At 35.8% G+C, this 19,572-nt stretch overlaps 1 protein-coding gene across 8 annotated transcripts in view; it reads left to right on the top strand.

The window, feature by feature from the left end:
• Positions 1-19,572, top strand: part of LOC5566824 (PDZ and LIM domain protein Zasp) — a 257,834-nt gene that overhangs the window by 205,023 nt on the left and 33,239 nt on the right. For 4 of the 8 annotated variants that reach the window (XM_021842378.1, XM_021842377.1, XM_021842376.1 and 1 more), the window contains 2 exons: positions 5,951-6,230; positions 13,587-13,784. In XM_021842378.1, the coding sequence (XP_021698070.1) occupies positions 5,951-6,230; positions 13,587-13,784 (478 nt within the window). Of the gene's footprint in view, positions 1-5,950; positions 6,231-6,658; positions 7,041-13,586; positions 13,785-14,107; positions 14,394-19,572 lie in introns of those variants that run through there. The other 4 variants (XM_021842380.1, XM_021842381.1, XM_021842379.1 and 1 more) reach the window with 3 other exon arrangements.

The following is a 19,572-nucleotide window of genomic DNA, read 5'->3' as shown; positions in this document are numbered from 1 at the left end:
AACATTTTCACATCCGATCGGTTGATTGATTAATAAGTGCAAACACAAACCCACCAAACCAATAAGAAGTATCGTCATCCGAACGTTTGACATCATTTCCGGTTCGGATCGAGTTATCGAATCGTTTCCGCCATGTGTGTGCGTGTAGAACCGTAGGACTGTGAGAAGAGGGGCAATTCGTTGGGTTTTTATTGAGTCATTCCTGGGCGTTATAACATATTTTTGCGCTCCACTCAAATCGGGTGACGGTCACGCGAAAGTATTTGCAAGCGAAAAGTGCTCTCTTCTCTCCCCCTCTGTTCACGTGCGCACTCTCGGATTCATCCATTTACATAATTGAGAATAATTCTGACCGAAGCGCGCGCTCTGTAATACATGCATTAATCGGATGCTCGTGTGAATGAAATTTTTGGCTTTTTGTCAGCTAACCCCTAACCAAGCGAATCACATGAATAAATGTTAACCACTAATGAATGTACTTGTTGGATTTGTCGGTACACTAGAGGTACAGGGAAAACTAATGGAATACAGTTGGATTTTGGCGTGTGGTCAAAAAATTTCATGGACTGTTGAACGACGTGGAAGAAAAAAAATTGGCATTGCACATGAACGCAGCAACCAACCCGCAGTGAACATGTCTTTCACACTTGCTGCTAGAAGAATTTATTTGGAATGTCAATCGGCGGTTCTTGGGGACTGTCGAAATTGTGTCAAGCACAAAAATTATCCGAATATATTCGAGGTATTGAATAGTTTAAATATCCTAGAAACGGAGTACATTTCATAAATTTAATTTACAAACCTATTCAAATTGCTTTTGGGATGTTGTTTTGTAGACTAAGGTATCCATTTTGGGATAAAAGTTGAAAATACATGAAAAATTCCACTGCCGGTCACACCTTTTTCCGTAAAAGATAATGGTGATATTATATCTTCAAAGCTTTCATTCTCTGTCCTCATTGATTTTAGGAGATGGGTGGATGAGAAAGTAATGGTTTAAGATGGAAATGGTAATATGAACTGCTGGTGAACTAAGGAAACCAAGTCAGCGAAATATATTGTTTTCATAATATTAAAAAAAAAGTAAGAGCTTTACAAGAAGTGAAATTTGAGGTGCTTTAAAAGTCTAAATCTCAAAAGCTAATAATTTTCTTTAGAATAAACTTTGAACAATTTAAGAGTTGTATTGTGTCGAGTGTACTTTCACAAAACTCGCTTTAAATATGTACACCAATTTTTTTAAGAACATCTTCATTCGTTTGCGACCAGTGGATTGGAAGACAGTGGCATCAGAATTGTATCACAATCTGCTACGATCAACACATTTTGTTAAATATTTGTTAGAAGCCCACTGAGTAGATTGAGTATTTTATAACACAATTGAAACAAAACCAGTTTTAAAACCAAAGGCTGCTTAAATTTGTTTTAATTTTAACCATGATTATAGCATAATTTGTTACAAAGAATCTAAGAGTAATTGTTGACGAATTCCATATCAAATCGGTCAGTTACAGAACTCGATCATCATTCCCAGACAACCAGAAGTCGCATAGCAGTATACGACGAAAGTCATTTATTTGTACAAACTGCATCACTCCCGCACTAAATGGTGGGTAAAATCGTTTGATCGATGAGTTTCCTCGCATAAAACGCTATTTTATGAGTTTATATGTACATTTTGTTTTGTTCCGCATAGTTTTACAAAGTAAGTCGGATCATTCCGTAGCAGCTGTCAAATAAACTTTGTTATCATAAATAAAGTCGCATAAGAGTATAGACCAATTCGCAAGAAAATCTACACACTCGCATTGCATGTTATGTTTCATCATATAAAATATGTACGTAAATCGCCTCCACTTTTGTACGCATAAGGGCTTTTCGTGACATCTTATACGTGAAACTTTGCACATATAAGCATCACATAAAGCAAAAGGTGATTTGCTTATACGTACATTTTGGTTGTCTGGGTTCGTTTGCAGTTAATTTTACTTATATTTTCGTTATGGTAGAATAAGTATTTTCCGTTAGAAAACGATCATTTTGACTAAAAAATAGCTTTTGAAAATGACCTATAGGTTTTTGCATGCAACATATTTGTAAAATTCCTACTCCGAAGCTGTTGATTTTAGAGAAAAATGTTCTATGAAAAAGTTGTAGCGAACTATTTGAACTACAAGAAAACAATACACACTAAAAAAATGTCCATGAAAAATTAAAAAAAAAATCAAATAACACAAAAATTTCAGTGGTAATATTTTTCTTTAAATTTTCACCATAGAATCATGATTGAAAACAGATGTTTGTGAAAACGTTTTATGATGCAGACATTTTTAAAAAGAAAGCTTTTCTAAGAACAATTTTTGGTCGATTTGAAAAATTTTGATTTTTTTGTCAAAATGAATACGTTCAGATGATATAATAGGATTCTTTAAATCATTCTTAACCATGATGATTATCATGATCTCTACTTTAGAAGTGACAATTTTTAATTATATCATGTTCAATCCAAAAAGTTATCATTTTATTAATAAAATAGTCCATTTTCATTAGTTATTCGCGATTCTCCATCAAGAACAATACGTCAAGGCCATATTTATCTCCTCTTTGTTATTTTTCTTGATGAAAAATCGCGAATAACTAATGAAAATTGTCTATTTTAGTATTAAATTATAATTTTTTTTTTACATCAAACTTGATATAATTAAAAAATGGTTACTTCCAGAGAAGTGAACCAACCAAAAGTTGTTCTTAGAAAAAACTTTTTTATTAAAAATATTCTGCATCATGAAACCCAGGAGCCCAGATAGCCGTAGCGGTAAACGCGCAGCTATTCAGCAAAGACCAAGCTGAGGGTCGTGGGATCGAATCCCACCAGTCGAGGATCTTTTCGGGTTGGAAATTTTCTTGACTTCCCAGGGCATAGAGTATCATCGTACCTGCCACACGATATACGCATGTAAAAACGGTCGTTGGCATAGTAAGCTCTCAGTTAATAACTTAGGAAGTGCTCATAAGAACACTAAGCTGAAAAGCAGGCTCTGTCCCAGTGGGGACGTAACGCCAGAAAGAAGAAGATCATGAAACTTTGTCCCAAAAATCTGTTTCTCATCAAGACTGAATGGTGAAAATTTAAAATAATATTAAAAATGGTGTTTTTGTGTAATTTAAAATTTCAGGGTGTCTACTACCTGGAAAAAAAATGGAAAACCTGGAATTATCATTTTATTATTATTTCATTGAATATGAAATTTTTATCCACTTTCCAGAGCTTGATTGATGTTTTAAAGATCTCTATATTTGATCAGTAAAAGATTAAAGCATCTAGGGCTGGTAGCAGGTTTATTTTAAGAAACCATTTTTATGCAGTTCTTTAAAATGTCTCCATTTTGAATAAAGATCTATGAAGTCTCTAACCGAAATGGTTACTAAAATACATCTTTCTCCTTATCTTGCTTCCTGATAATTATGATGCAATATGTTTTCTCATATTTCTCGATAACAGCTTCAGGAATTATCCTATTGGTTTCTCCAGAGGTTTCAATGGAATACCATCAGGAAATAATTCAGGGTTTTCTCCAGAAGTTCTTCAAGAAATTCATCTATCAATTTTTTCAGTAATTTGTCACAGGATGCTCAAAGAAATTTCTCCAGAATTTGCTTCAGGAAATCCTTGAGCACCTCAGCGTTACTAATTCTAGTTATTTTCTCAGAGATCACTTTGAAATGTATGAATAGCTATTAAATCAAAAACACTTTAAATTTTGTCATTAGTTTGTATTAGCCATACAAAATTAGAGTATTCACTAAACCTGGAATTACTTTGTAAAACCTGGAAATATCAGGGAATTTATTTTTGGTAAATAAGTAGACATCGTGAATTTAAATTTTATTTTTGAATTTTTCGTGAAAAGAAATCAGTGTAGGGGGAGATCCCCCAGTGCCGGACAGCACCTAATACCGGACAAAGTCGAAACATTGAGAAATCATGGTCCAATCAAGATGGTGTATTAGTAGAAAAGAAAGCTATTATGTAGACTAATGTTTGCGTAGAATAACACATCCCTGAAATATGCATGCCTTTTTAAAAAAATAGAAAAGTTTGAAAATCTTTAAAAAATTGACGTATTTTCTTAATTTTGAGCCTATTTAATAAATATTTTGAATATGAAAAAATACTTAGGATCCCGCAAGCATGATCGAACATAATCCTAATTTGATTGTATGAATGTATTTTGTACCATAATTGAACTAAAAATGGACAAATTACAATTTTGGTTAAGCACCTCCTGTCCCTCAGTTTCGGACAGCTTGATTTGTTATATGTTATCTTTGTAATTATTGCATCAGTGTCTCAAAATACTTTCATTTTTCATGGGTTCCGTCGATCATGGTATCACACATGCAACAAAATTAAAAAGAATGAACATTCAGAACAACATCGTAAAATGTGCTATTTTTCATCATATATGAAAGAGGTTTTTGATATGCATCTTGCAAACTAAGGAAAACTCAAATTATTCTTGTAAATGTAGCAAATACATTGAATTGGTAATTATAAACTATTCCTACAGTGTACACATTCAATGATGTTCAAATTTACAAAATTAGAGGCATTTCCAGATCGTGTCCGGTATTGGGTGTCTCCTTTCATGATCAATCAATTTGTTACTGAAATTCATTATCAAAATGCAATGTCAAAATTCATATTTATATTTTCAAATTTATTTTTGTACACTATAAAAATGATAATATTTATCGTAAATGAGTAACACGAGCCCATAAAATCAATATTTTTCGAATTATGAATTTAAAGGCTTAAGTGTCCGGTACTGGGGGATCTCCCCCTATACTTTTTTCCTGTAGTCCAAATGGTTCACTACAACTTTTTTCTCTTAAATCAACATTTTGGGAGTTAGAATTTCTATACGCCATTTGCAAAAGTTATTCTTGAGCCAAATTTATCGATTTTTCTATGTTAAACACTTATTCTACCATTAAAAATGCATGTTCAAAATTTAATCCAAATCGAAGATTATCGAGCACAATTTGTATTTATTGAACTCATTCTGGATGGAATTCGTGGAAGTTTCAAATTTGAATTCCAATAGACCGAACTTTATACCAAGCTGCTTTATGATCTGAATTCTGCCTTGAGTATCAAGGATCGTTAAATTTTCTACCTAGATACGCGTATGGTACAAAAAAAAAGTTTTAACAATATTATATGTATTCTGGAAGTTTGAAAAAAATATAATTTGTTTATAATAGAACTTTACTAAATCTACAACTTGTGGTATGTGACATCGAAAGCCACATTATGTTGTTGCCTGCTCAGTGTCACAATAATTGTGATCCGATTTTCATACTTCCTTCGTAATCTTTGACTGATTCATTTTAAAAGATTATCGACCAAACTAGAAGTCCGATGCCTTTGTGTTTGGCCAACTGAATATTGCAGATGGAATTGAAAATTTTTTTACAAGGAGAATATCTGCAAACAGGTGTGCGGATGCCGCATCAACGATGACCCAGCCCATGCAATGTACTTGAGCAATTCTTGTTGAATTGCTCAAGTGGTGTACAGTGCATCGACATTACCCTTGGCCTCAGACCTTTAGCTCCCCGGGAACACCTTACGGTATTTCTTCAGGAATGAGACAGTGCATATGGCACAACACATGTAGCAGAAGTAGCCTAGGCAAACTGCTTCTCCTATCCAACTTAAACAATGTTACAAGGAACTAACCTCGGCAGGGCTAATCCTCTTGAATTGAAAGTGTGGAAATAAATATAAGCACTTCAGTAAAATTCAAACAAAAAGTCCATGATATTCGTCCAACAGGGTGTTCCAAAACTTATCGATAAGCTTTATACTAACTCATTGGCACCCAGTCCCAAATCGAAACGAAACTAACCCTTTTAGACAATGTACTAAACCAACTACCATTAGCCCATCACCACCACCACCACCAACAACAACAGCAGCAACACCATCAGCAGCAACAACACCACCAGCAACATCAACTGCAACAGCAGCAGCAACAGCAGCATGTTCAACATCACTACCACCAACAACAACAACAGCAACAATATCAACAGCAACAACACCAACAGCAGCCCACCAATGTCGTTACAAAGCATGTCAGTGCCCCGGTCGACAAACCACCATCGGCTACCAATGGTCTTCCGGCTGGTCAGAACATTTGCGCCTCTTGTGATCGTCTCATTGTGTAAGTGTGCTATACGAATCGAAAGGACCTCCAAAATCTGGCGTATGCATCTGAGGAACGAATGTGTGTGTGGTTGTGCAATATTTTACAATTTTTAGCTAGCTTCACAGTCTTTTGAACATGGAACAGCGCCGTATCGACACTTTAGCAAGCCATCATCGCCGTCAAGAACTATGATCTTTCTTTCTCCGCAGCAGCAGCAGCCAGTTGTAGATAACGATCTCCCAAGTGTAGTTCTAATCGAGTTCATTGTTCTCTTCCCCTCCCTCCTCGTTCACGCGCCGTTTGCCGTTGCCTGTGTAAATATTACGCATCGTTTGTATCTTTTGTAACTCAAAAAAAAAAAAATCTTAATCCCCTGGAACGAATCGTTCCCGCCCGGGACCGATTTCTGTGTGACTATCAAAACCTTTCTGTGTGGAATACAGATAGCATCTTCTCAAACAAATCTCATTATTCAATCCACAAACTGGAATCAGCCTCGTCGCACTTCTATGCGACCCAAAGTCACGCGATCGGCGGCTATGCCACGGCGGGCCGTCTCCCGGTAGGTTCCTTGACCAAGCCCAGGTCTCCAGTTCCGCCACAAATGCTGCACCATCCGCATCCGCAGCCCCAGACGCAACCTCAGCAGCATCATCCGCAGCAGCAGCAACAGGCTCCTCACCATCCACTGCCGAGACCTCCGATGATGGCGCCATCTGCTCCTGCTCCAGCCCAGGTTCCAGCTCCGGCTCCAGCTCCCGTACCAGTTCGACCAGCTCCGCAGACTGCTCCGAGGGCGGGAATTCCTCCGAAGATTCATCCAGAGTAAGATTATCGACAAAAATTACAGGCCATTCCGTTTTCCCAAAGCTCGCCATTCACAGAGAGGAGTTGTATTATATTTGAAACAAGAGAGTTGAAGCGAAGATCTATCACGCATATCAAGCAGACTGTCGACAAGTCTGCTCGATACGATTTTTCGTTGGATATAATATATTGACTAAGGTGTTCCAAAATTTCGCTTTGAAAGAAAACTTGGGGGCTCAACCCCAAACGGTAGATGAGGATGTAACAAAGAAACTTCTGTATGGGGAGAGCTCTAAAAAGTCGTTTAGCGGTTGCATCGTTAAGATTTCTGCAAAAAAGGCCGGTTTTCGTGATTTGTATTAAAAATATATTTCTAACGAGACGTTCAACCTGATGCAGATGTTTTCAGGTCAGGAAAATTCCGTGATACGCAATTTTTCAATTTATTCGGATCCCTTAAATTACAAATTATCTGAAAACAATCATTTTGTAAAATACAATTTTAACAATTTACCACGCCTTCAGCCAAAGGCTGCACATACTGAACAATCGTGAACATTAGGCAACGGACAACACGTAACACCAAGCTTTTTTCGGTTTACGTAAAGTTTTCTCCATCTGAAGTGGGAATTGAACCCAGACTCTTTAGCACAATATGCCTAAACGACTGATATCCCTAGCCCCACAGTTACGAAGCCAATTTGCTTTAAAGACAATCTACGCATCTATTTTGTGTTCAGATTTTTAAAATCATCGAAAACTATCTCTTTTTAATGTATTCGAAGACTCTGAGCAGAATCTTAATAGAGAATCAAAAAAATAGATTGTAGCTCCATAGAGTACCTTGTACCTTTTATTTCCGCCTTAAATTTATGTTTCTTCTAAACAATTTGAGTTTCAAACTTGACATGTTTGGGCTTCACACTTCAACATTTTAAAATCCCAGCTCAGATCATTTCAAGAGTATTGTCCACAAAGATCTAGAATAATAATAATAGACAATATCTAAGAATAGCCGAGAATATTCCCTAAGTTCGAAATTTCGCCGTCTAGAGTGAAGTCACAGTACTTGTCATTAAGGTGGCTAATGCACAATGGTTCGAATCGACAATTAAGCAGGAAAAAGTGTGTTCTCTGTTCTCGTTGATTTTAGACGTTCGACGTCTTCAGAGAAGCTATTCGTAATTGAGTTTTGCATCTTCTAAGAAAAAAGTTGCATGGGGTGGCCCTTATTTAGGTATACATTTTGAATCAAACTTTTTTGTTTGATGAAATTTGTGGCTGTGCTCTTTTGCAAACTTTTAGAAAATGTTACTTTGAACAACCTTGTAGAAGACCCTTTTGATCTAACTCTCCATTTAAGCTAAGTAAATTGTTTCTGAAAGTTTTAACATAGGGTGGACCCGAAAAACCAGTTATTATGGTCTAACTTTTTTGTTGTCAGTTTGACGTAAATGTTGTCTTCAAAATTTTTAATTTTTGTAAATTTAGAATTTTTGCTCCAAAAATAGACTTAGAAACTCAATATTCGTCTGAAATTTCATAGTTTTTCACTTTACTTTGCATATAACTTCAGAATCACAAGAACTACAAACTTTCAATGTTTAGCAAAAATGAGTATCATTACTTCCTCTACAACTCTTTTGTAGACTACATTCACGTAAAACTGAAAACAAAAAAGCTAGACCATAGTAACTGATTTTTCGGGTCCACCCTAAGTCAAAACTTTCAGAATCAATTTACTAAGCTCAAATGGAGAGCTAGATCAAAAGTGTCTTCGACAAAGTTGTTCATAGTAACATTTGAAAAAAAAATGCTGTCAGAAAAGTTTGAGTCCAAATGTATATCTTTTTTTTTTTTTTTTTTTTTTTTTAAATCTTTATTTGAGTGTATTTTAACGCACGAGGGCTAGTTCTACACTCAAATGTATATCTGAATATGGCCTATTTAACTTTTTTCTTAGGCTGTGAACCGTTTCACTTATTCGTTTAACTTTTAGTTAAAATTTGACAGCTCGATAGTTATTTCCCCGCCGGTTAAAAATAACCCTGCTCTGGAGCATGGTTAAAAATGACAGTTCGAAAGTCATTTTCTGCTCTCGTGGATTTGAGAATAACTAAGCACCTGTCAATTTTGTTCAGAAATAACTATTTCCAAAAAACATTTCCAAAAAGAGCTGAAAATAACTACTCGACTGTCAAAGCTCAAATGGGTCTACCGCGAAGTTCAATTTAACCATTTGAGGGGAAAATAGCTATCGAAATGTAAAATTTTAACTAATAGCCAAACGAATTGGTGAAACGATTCACAGCCTTAGAAGATGCAAAATTCAATTACGTTCAAAAACGTCTAAAATCAACGAGAACAGAGAAAACACTTTTTCCTGCTAAAATGTTGATTTGGACCATTGTGCAATGGCACAAGGACACCTGGAACCTTAACAATGATATTTCTAAACAGATTCATATTGTAATTTTGACAGGAGTTTTCCTCCAAAAAGTCTTTTAGAGACATCTCAGAGGATTCCTCTAGGATCATATTTTTAGGGATTTTAGAAGAGATGTCTTCAAGGCTTTCTCCAGGTTACACTGCGAAAATTTCTTAAAGGATTACTTCCGATATTCTCAATTGATTTCTCTTCAAATTATTTAGGAAGTCCCCTCGAGATTTCTATAGGAATTATTCCTCATATTTTCTTCAGAAATCGCTCCAGGATTTCATCCGAAGATTCCACCAAGAATTCATATAGGAATTCTACAAATAATTCCAATAGAGATTTCTTAAGAGTTTCCTACAGGAAATCTCCCAGGAAAATCAATTATTCTATTTTTTTTTCAGGTAATCCTTCAGGAATTCCCTCTGAAATTTCACCAAGGATTCGTTATGGACTTCCAAAAAATCTCCGGGGATTCCTCCCAGAATTCCTTTTTTAAATTCCTACAGAGGTTCACTTATGAATTCCTCCAGGATTTTTTTTTTTCAAAGGAAATGAGAAGTCCTCCAGGATTCCCACCGCGATTTTTTTAGAGCTTCCTCCAGGAACTTCTTACCTGAAGAAGTTTTTTGAGAAATGGTGATTTCCTAGAGGGATTTCTAAAGCAATTATTGGACGAATTTCGTGAAAAAATCTTGAAGAATCCCCGGTGAAATTACTGGAAAAAATCCTGCACGAACCTATGGAGGGCTTCCCAAAAAATCACTGGAGGAATTCCTGCAGAAATTTCTGGAACATAAAAAAGCTTTTCGGCTACGCAAGTTTTATTTTTAACCATCAACTGCATTTTTATAATCAAGACTGCAAAGACGAATAATTACATTAAGTAGTCGATTCTCTACCAGCTCATGCCTTGAACAATTTCAAGTAGAAATCATTAGAGATATTCTGGAGCAATTCTTAAAGGAATTCCTGAAGAAAAATCTGGAAATATCTCTGCAGAAAACCCTGTAGAGATTTTCTAGAGTAGGAAGGAGTGTCTGAGTTGATCTCTGAAGGACTCCTGGATGCATATCTGGATAACTCTCTACAAAATCCTTGGAGGTATCCCAGGAAGAATCACTGAAGATATTTGCTGAATCCCAAAACAAATCCCGGGAAAACTTCCAATAGAGATTTTTCTGAAAAAATCCCTGGAACTTTGAAGGAATCCATGGAGAAATATCTGATGAAATCCATGAAGAGATTTTCCAAAATAAATCAGTGTAGAGATTTTACTGGAGGAATTTTTGTACACATTTTCCTAATATAATCACTGGAGAGACTGTTAGGACAATTTTTGATGGAATTCCTGAAGAAATTTATGGAAGAGTCTCCGGGAGAATTTCAAGACAAACTCTTGGAAGAATCACTGGATGATTTTTATGGATGCTCAGAACGAATTTCTCGAGAAATCAGTGGGGAATCCCTGTAGGATTATCTGGAGAGATCGTTGGAGAAAGTCATATAGCAATTTTCCTGGTAGTTCCTGGATAAAATTCTTGAGAAATTCGCGAATTGTAGAACACTTGAAGAAATGATGAAATCCCTGGAGGAGCTAGTAAAATCCGGGGGCGGAACGTTCCGCATTATGAATGAAAGTTTCACATAATAGACGTTTGGCATAAAGAGAATCATACGCCTTCTTTAAAATGCTACCTGTTCTTATAATATAGATATATTTCGCATAAACACGTTTTGAATAATAGACGTTTCGCATGAAGCAGTATGTTTATGCGAAACGTCTATTATGTGAAATGGATCACCCTCGTTAAATCCATAGAGCGAAGCTAGAGAGAATCGCAGAAAAAATTCTTCGGAATAATTCCAGGACGAATCTCGAGAGAACTACTTGGAGATATCTTTGAATGTACCCCTGGAGGAATCCCCGGAGGAAACTCTGAAGAAATCATAAAAAAAAATCATTGAGTAATTCTTAAAGAGATTATTCTCTTAAGGTAGCAATTCCTGGATAATGCCTTGAGGATATCTCTGCAAGAATCTTTGCAAAGATTTTCTAAAGCAATCCTTGGAGAAGTCTCTAAAAGATTTTCTAGAGGAATCTCTCAAAGAATACCAGAAGAAATCGCTTGACAAATCCTTGGCGAAATCGCCATGAATTTTCCGGAGTATTCCTAAAGAATCATCTGAGAAATTCCTGTAAGAATCCCAGTAAGTATTTTACTGGAAGAATCTATGAAGGAATCACTGGAGACAAGAACACCTTGCAAAATCTCTAAATAAAGTAATCCCTGTAAAAATATCCTTGCAAAAATTCCTTGAATAATCCTTTGAAGAATTCCTGGAGAAATTGCTAATGGTAATCCTGAAGCCCTATCAAAACCGATCTTAAATGTCTAATGGTGAACATAAGCTCTTCTTGGAGAAATTTCTGGCAAAAGACCCCTGGTGAAATCCCTGGAGAAATCACTTTAGGGATTACGGTCTCAGAAAATTTTCTGATAAACTCTCTGGAGCTCTCCGAATGAATTCCTTGAAAAATCCCTGGAAGAGTGCCTGAAGATATTGCAAGAGGAATTTTTGAAGGAATCTCTGGAGGTTTGACCCATTTGAATTGGTCCCAAAATAGCGATTGCTGTCAAAAGTAAAGCCAAAAATTCATCAGGTTGGGAAGTTACGCCAGAAACAAGAAGAAGAATTTTATGTTTGATATTTGGCACCGTGTCTTTTTGGATCTGGATGAAAAATCATAAATTTTGACAGAACTATATGAAGAACTATATTAAGGTCTAAAAATGTTCACATCACACCCTACCGGAACTGGTTCCGGAATACCCCGACCAAATCCGGCCAAATCTAGTTGTTGGTCTTCTTCATGCTCTGGAATCGGAATGAAAAACCATGAAATTTGAACCGTCGAACCATGCATGCGTAGAAACTACTGAATATGATAAGTACCATTTCCTTCTGAAACATATTCCAGGTGTCTTTGTATCATTGTGCCCAGAATGGTCATACCCACGTTCCATTCTGGGGTTCCATATCTTTCATATGTTTCATTAGCTCAAAAATTTAATTTTGAGAGCGTTTCAGAGTCATATGTCATTTTTGCTCCTTAATGCATAATGTGTAACTTTTTCTTAATGCATTAGGAAGGTTAAGAAAAGACACTGAAATTGACCTATCTGGGACCATTTCCAAAAAGAGCTGAAAAATCGCCAAAAGTCGGAGGTAAAAAGTCTTTACCCAAGGCCAAAACGGGTCTAATTATCAAATTTTGTTTTAACATGACATCCGTAGTTGAAACTACACTGCAACTTCGAATGCGAATCTACTATAATATTTTGCCATAAGAAAAAGTTTTGATTCTTATACGATATTTCCATTAAGCTTACTAGAAATAAAAAAAAATCGCAATCCAGTATCGAACCACCAACAACGCGATCAGAGAGCTTGTGGTTTACTTACACCCCTACCGACGCTATGAATACCTACTTGGTTAAATGCCATTTTTGGCGATAGCGGCTTATATATAAGATCGTATTATCAACAATATTCCAAAAAATAGAATATTCTAAAAAGACAATACGCTAAATTTGCGAGCAAAACATAAAGTAAAAGATTTTTCCAATATAATTTGGAGTCCGAGGGAACCGCAACAAATATCAAATAAAAGGTATCACGGAATTTTCTTTAACTAGTAATATTTTTTGATAACTGCCAGAAAAATGAACTTTTTTTTCAGAAATCTCAACGGGTATCTTCCAAAACGTCATCTATTAGAGTTTGATTGTAACTTTTGGGGCTCAACCTTGAACCCGTAGCTGACAAAGTGATCTTTTGGACACCTTAATATTGACTTTGTACCTTGCATGCGCGTGTTTGTGCTAAGCGAATGAGTGACTGAGGAAATCTACCCCAATTTTGGACGGTTACTTCAAATCCCCAGCCAAAACTGAGTTGCATGAGTTTAATTTTCTTGTTTTTATATTTTCGATCACCGTGAAAAAAATCTTGTGTTGAATTTGTCCCTACCTGTGATTTGAAAATCTACGTAAACACGAAACTCGACACTGCCAATCACGGATCACCCACCCACCACAATCAAAACACACCCCAACAACCCCCAGCGGCGTGTTCGTGCGCATCAAGGACAAGAACCTGCACGCCGATTGCTTCAAGTGCGCCACCTGTGGATCGTCGCTCAAGAACCAGGGATACTTCAACCTGAACGACAAGTTGTACTGCGACATCCACGCCCGGCTGGCGGCTCTCCAGAGTCCGCCTCCTGGCACCAACGGAATGGTCCCGGTCACGATCACCAAACCGTACGTATAAGAACGATGACTCCTTCCCACCCTGCCACTTCCTACCGAATCACGCCCAAATCTAGCGAACTAGTAGAATCGGATATGCGGAATGAAGCATGGAGCCTGAAGCATCGCCCTCGTATCAACAACTTATGCGCACGCACCCAACAACGCCATCACAATCTTCTGCGCTATCGCTCTATCTCTTGAATTCCAACCAAAATGGTTTCTTTTCTCTGCTATCTCTTTGCTTTTCTGTCTTTTCGTTTCTCTTTTCTTCTTTTCTTTCTTTTCATACTGGCTACCCGCAATCAGCATACCTGGCGAAACCATTTTAGTCCTAGAAGACTACATTATGTATGTAGTTTAACAGAAAAAAAACTCAAGTGGACTGAGTATGAGTAGAACAGTAATAGTGAAATTTCTAGTGCTAGTGATCGTGACTTGATATGAAAAAGTAACGCTATTGTGATGAAAACGATTCTAGTTACTTAAGTAGGGTTAATGGTGTGTTAAAGTGAAAAGTATTATGGAAGTGATGTTATTTAGCATTTCTTTCATGGATGAATTCAACAACTTGTTTGGTATCAGAGTGAATGATGGTAATTTTAATAATCATTATCGAGAGTAAGTAAATTTTAGACAATTGATTATTGAGGATTCATCATTTGTGAGCACAAGATTCATATCTGTTCTCATCAAATCGATGTCTTTATTTTCTTTTTTTTTATTTCTTTATTAGTATCATTCCAAACATTACATTCATTTCTTATATCTAGGTGTTCTGTGTTATTAGACAACACTATCATCCTAATTGAGCAATTCTCGCTGAAACCAGGCCGCCATCGGCACCCATCGTTAGAATTCCAATTTTATGTCACTGATCGCTAGCTTTCGATAAAACTTAAGGGTGGTCCTTTTTGTTTTCTCAAATTGGTGGACCCCTCGTACGCCAGCTAGCTAAACAGTTTGCAAAAAAGCCCTTTTTTTGATAAATCTTGGGTATTTCTTCACGTGATATGTCTCATATTTCCCTTGGAACACATACCAAACTTAATGGCATCGTATAGAGAAAGGATATAGCTTTCATTTGAAGTTAAAAAAAATCCGGCGGCCATTTTGAATTTGGCCGCCATCTTGAATTTTGTTAGAAAAATCGTTTTTTCACCATTAGCGCACCGCTCGTTTTAAATTTTGAGATCACCATTAGAAAGCTGAGGAAAAATTGCGTAAGATAGGCTACAGAAACTAGGTGTGCAATGGTATTTACCCTATGAAATAAACGATTTTCTAAAACATGTTCCACGATTATGACGTATATGGCGAGTGCAATCAATGCAAACATCATTTTTTGTACAACAAAGATACAAGTTTTCAATAGTTGGTGTATTTTTCGAGTCAGATGAAGAATAGGAGTATTATTTAGAGTGATAAAATCTGGCGGCCATCTTGAATGTTGACGCCATCTTGATTTTGACTAGTAGAATGAATTTTTCACCTTGATAGCACTCAGCATGTCGAATTTAGAGGTTACCAATAAAAACAAGGTTTTGTATACTCTTCTTCTTATTATTCTTCATTTTCCTGACGTTACGTCCCTAGTGGAACCGAGCCTGATACTCAGCTTTATTAGTTATAAATACAGGTTATTAAATAGGAATTTTCTTTTATAATACGATTTTTAATAACAGAATATTTCTTCGACATATCTTTGAATTCAGTTATTATGAATAAATAAATTTTATGAATAAAAACCGTCCAAAAACATTGATTGAAATAAACAATTTTTTTTTTACCATATGCTTTTTTTGTCATCGAATGAAGTTTATAAATTGTGCGTTGGAACATTAGTAAGTTTTGTGGTAATATCTGTAGTTTTAACGTAAAACATTTCCAAAAGTGCATTAATTTAGAATGGAAATCTTAAATTTTTAAGCAAAAAAAATCCATGATTTTCTGAATCATAAAGTATTGTTTTTACTAACACCCAACATGCATGTGAAAAATAGCGAAATTGAAAGGTGAGAAGCAGGCTTTGTTCTAATGTGGACGTAATGCCGAAACTCAGGTGAATCATTTTGAGTTTGGAAAATCTGGTGGCCATCTTGGATTTCGACGCTATCTTAGTTTTTAGCAGTAGAATGATTTTTTACCATCTCAGCGCTCTTCATGTTTAATTAATTAAATATCTCCGTTAAAAAACAAACAGATTCTTTATTTCTTATCTTATTTTATCTGTTCAACAGATTGTTCATTTCTATCAATGGTTTAAGACCAAATAAATGAAAGAATTAATGCTATTTTTCAACTCGCATATATGCAGAACAATCATTCAGGTGGCAAATAAGCGTTAAAAAATTCTACTTGTTAATTTATTTTTGAAGCTTAGGGGCTGGCTCTATTCCAGTAGGGACGTAACGTCAGGAAAAAGAAGAACAAGAAGAATAGTAAGTGTAACGGTGGCATTAAAATTCAACATGTTGAGTGTTATCAAGGTGAAAACTCATTCTACTACTTAAAACCCAGATGGCGTCAAAATCCAAGATGGCCGCCAGATTTTTTTTACTCAAAATAATACTCCTATTCTTCATCTGACTCGAAAAATACACCAACTATTGAAAACTTGTATCTTTGTTGTACCAAAAATGATGTTTGCATTGATTGCACTCGCCATATACGTCAAAATCGTGGAACATGTTTTAGAAAATCGTTCATTTCATAGGGTAAATACCATTGCACACCTAGTTTCTGTAGCCTATCTTACGCAATTTTTCCTCAGCTTTCTGATGGTGATCTCAGAATTCAAAACGAGCGGTGCGCTAATGGTGAAAAAACGATTTTTCTAACAAAATTCAAGATGGCGGCCAAATTCAAAATGGCCGCCGGATTTTTTTTAACTTCAAATGAAAGCTATATCCTTTCTCTATACGATGCCATTAAGTTTGGTATGTGTTCCAAGGGAAATATGAGACATATCACGTGAAGAAATACCCAAGATTTATCAAAAAATGGGCTTTTTTGCAAACTGTTCAGCTAGCTGGCGTACGAGGGGTCCACCAATTTGAGAAAACAAAAAGGACCACCCTTAAGTTTTATCGAAAGCTAGCGATCAGAGACATAAAATTGGAATTCTAACGATGGGTGCCGATGGCGGCCTGGTTTCAGCGAGAATTGCTCAATTTGGATTTTATTAACATTATGTTAACATCATATTACATTTCATTTGCCGTAGCAGTTCAGATTTTTTACAGGTGAGTTGATTTCATCTGCTTATAAGAGAAAAAATAACGATTTCAATATACTTAATCTAACTTAACCTAAACATATAACGCATTAATCGTGGCAATAGAAGATTGCAACGATTTTTGCCTGAAATTATTAATGATTTTATTTGACATTTGTTCCAATGTTTCAACATTGGATATTCTATGTAACTCATTGGTACTATACCAGGGAGGAAGCCTCAGAATCATTTTCAAAATTTTATTTTGAATTCTCTGCAGAGCTTTTTTCGTAGTATTACAACAGCTAACCCATATTGGTACAGAATACACCAGGGCTGGCCTGAACATTTGTTTGAATATCAAAAGCTTGATCTTAAGACAAAGTTTTGATTTTTTTTTAATAAGGGGATAGAGACATTTTACATATTTATAACATTTGGCTTGAATGCCCTCAATGTGATTTTTGAAAGTTAAATTCTTATCTAGCATGAGCCCTGGATACTTAACTTCATCTGATCAATTTATTGGAACCCCTCTCATTGTGACCACATGTCTACTTGAAGGTTTCAAACAAAGAGCTTTTGGTTTATGTGGGAATATTATTAGTTGAGTTTTGGAAGCATATGGAGAAATCTTCCATTTCTGCAAGAATGAAGAAAAAACATCCAAACTTTTTTGCAATCAACTACAGATGACACGAAAACTTCGTCCTTTGGCGGAGAGACCTGTGTCATCCGCAAACAAAGATTTTTGACATCCCTGAGGTGACTCAGGTAAGTCAGATGTGAAAATGTTGTATAATATTGGTCCCAAAATGCTGCCTTGGGGAACACCAGCTCTTACAGGAAGTCTTTCATATCTGGAGTTCTGATAATTAACTTGAAGTGTACGATTTGACAGATAACTTTGAATTATTCTAACAATGTATGTTGGAACTTTAAAGTTTTTTAATTTTACAATCAAACCTTCATGCCAAACACTGTCGAATGCTTTTTCTATGTCTAGAAGAACAAGACCAGTAGAATAGCCATCAGATTTGTTGGAACGTATCAAATTTGTTACACGTAAAAGTTGATGAGTGGTCGAATGTCTATGGCGGAATCCGAACTGTTCATTGGCAAAAATTGAATTTTCGTTTATGTGGGCCATCATTCTGTTAAAAATGACCTTTTCAAAAAGTTTCCTGATGGAAGAAAGCAAACTGATTGGACGATAGCTAGAAGCTTCTGCAGGATTTTTGGCTGGTTTTAAAATTGGAACAACCTTAGCATTTTTCCATTTGTCAGGAAAATATGCTGATTGAGAACATATGTTAAATATATCAACTAAGAATGATAAGCTACTTTCTGGAGGTTTCTTGACGAGGATGTAGAAAATTCCATCATCGCCAGGAGCTTTCATATTTTTAAATTCTCACTTCTTCCAAATCAGTCTGCCAGGAATTTTCGAAAACGTTCTCTTGATTGAGAATATTTTCGAAGTCCTGAGTACGGATTAAAATTTTGGAATTGCTTCAACAATCGAATTTGTTAAAGTTTCAAGAGCATTGTCAACATCAAGTTTTGTTTGTAAAGAAATGTTAACATCAAGATAAGAATCAATATTTGTTTCATATATATTCCAGCCGGCTCGTAAATAATTGAAAGTGGAGCTGATAGGATTACGAATCGCTTCATGAAATGTTTGAAATGTAACAGGGACATGATCAGAATCAAAATCAGCATGAGTAATCAGTTGGCTACAAAGATGACTAGAGTCGGTTAAGACCAAATCAATCGTAGATGGATTTCTAGAAGAGGAAAAACATGTAGGGCTATCAGGGTATTGAACTGAGAAATATCCTGAAGAGCACTCATCAAATAAAATTCTGCCGTTGGAATTACTTTGAGAACAATTCCATGACCGATGTTTGGCATTAAAGTCACCAATGACAAAAATTATTGCGAGTCAATTTTCGCAAGTCAGTTTGGAGCAAATTAACTTGCTGTCCAGAGCATTGAAAAGGCAAATAGGCAGCTATGAAAGTATATTTACCAAATTGTGTTTCAACAGAAACACCTAAAGTTTCAAAAACTTTAGTTTCAAATGATGAAAACAGTTGATGTTTTATACTTCTATGAATGATGATTGCAACTCCTCCACATGCCCCATCAAGTTGATCATTACGATAAACAAAAAAGTTAGGATCTTTTGTTTTAGTTTGGATCCAGGTTTAAAATATGTTTCAGTAATAACTGCTATATGCACGTTATTAGCTGTAAGAATATTAAACAGCTCGTCCTTTTTACCATTCAACGAACGAGCATTCCAACTTTAAATATTTAAATTATTATTCATTGTACCCATTAGAAAAACGTAATCCAATACCAATTCGATTAGTAAATTTTACACCAACTTGGACTGCTTCAGTTGAAAATTAAAATCAGAGGCAGACATATCTCTTGAAGTGGGTACATTTGATGATTTTCCGCTAGAATTTTTGATAGACGATGAGGCGGAGTAGAAGTTTGCTGTGGCGGCCGGGTTTTTGTATTTGATTTGAAACAAGTAGAATGGGTACTCATAGTATGAATAGGGGTGGA

This window comes from Aedes aegypti, chromosome 2, assembly GCF_002204515.2.
Source record: "Aedes aegypti strain LVP_AGWG chromosome 2, AaegL5.0 Primary Assembly, whole genome shotgun sequence".
Taxonomy (NCBI): Eukaryota; Metazoa; Arthropoda; class Insecta; order Diptera; family Culicidae; genus Aedes; species Aedes aegypti.
This window is presented reverse-complemented; position numbering and strand designations above follow the sequence as displayed.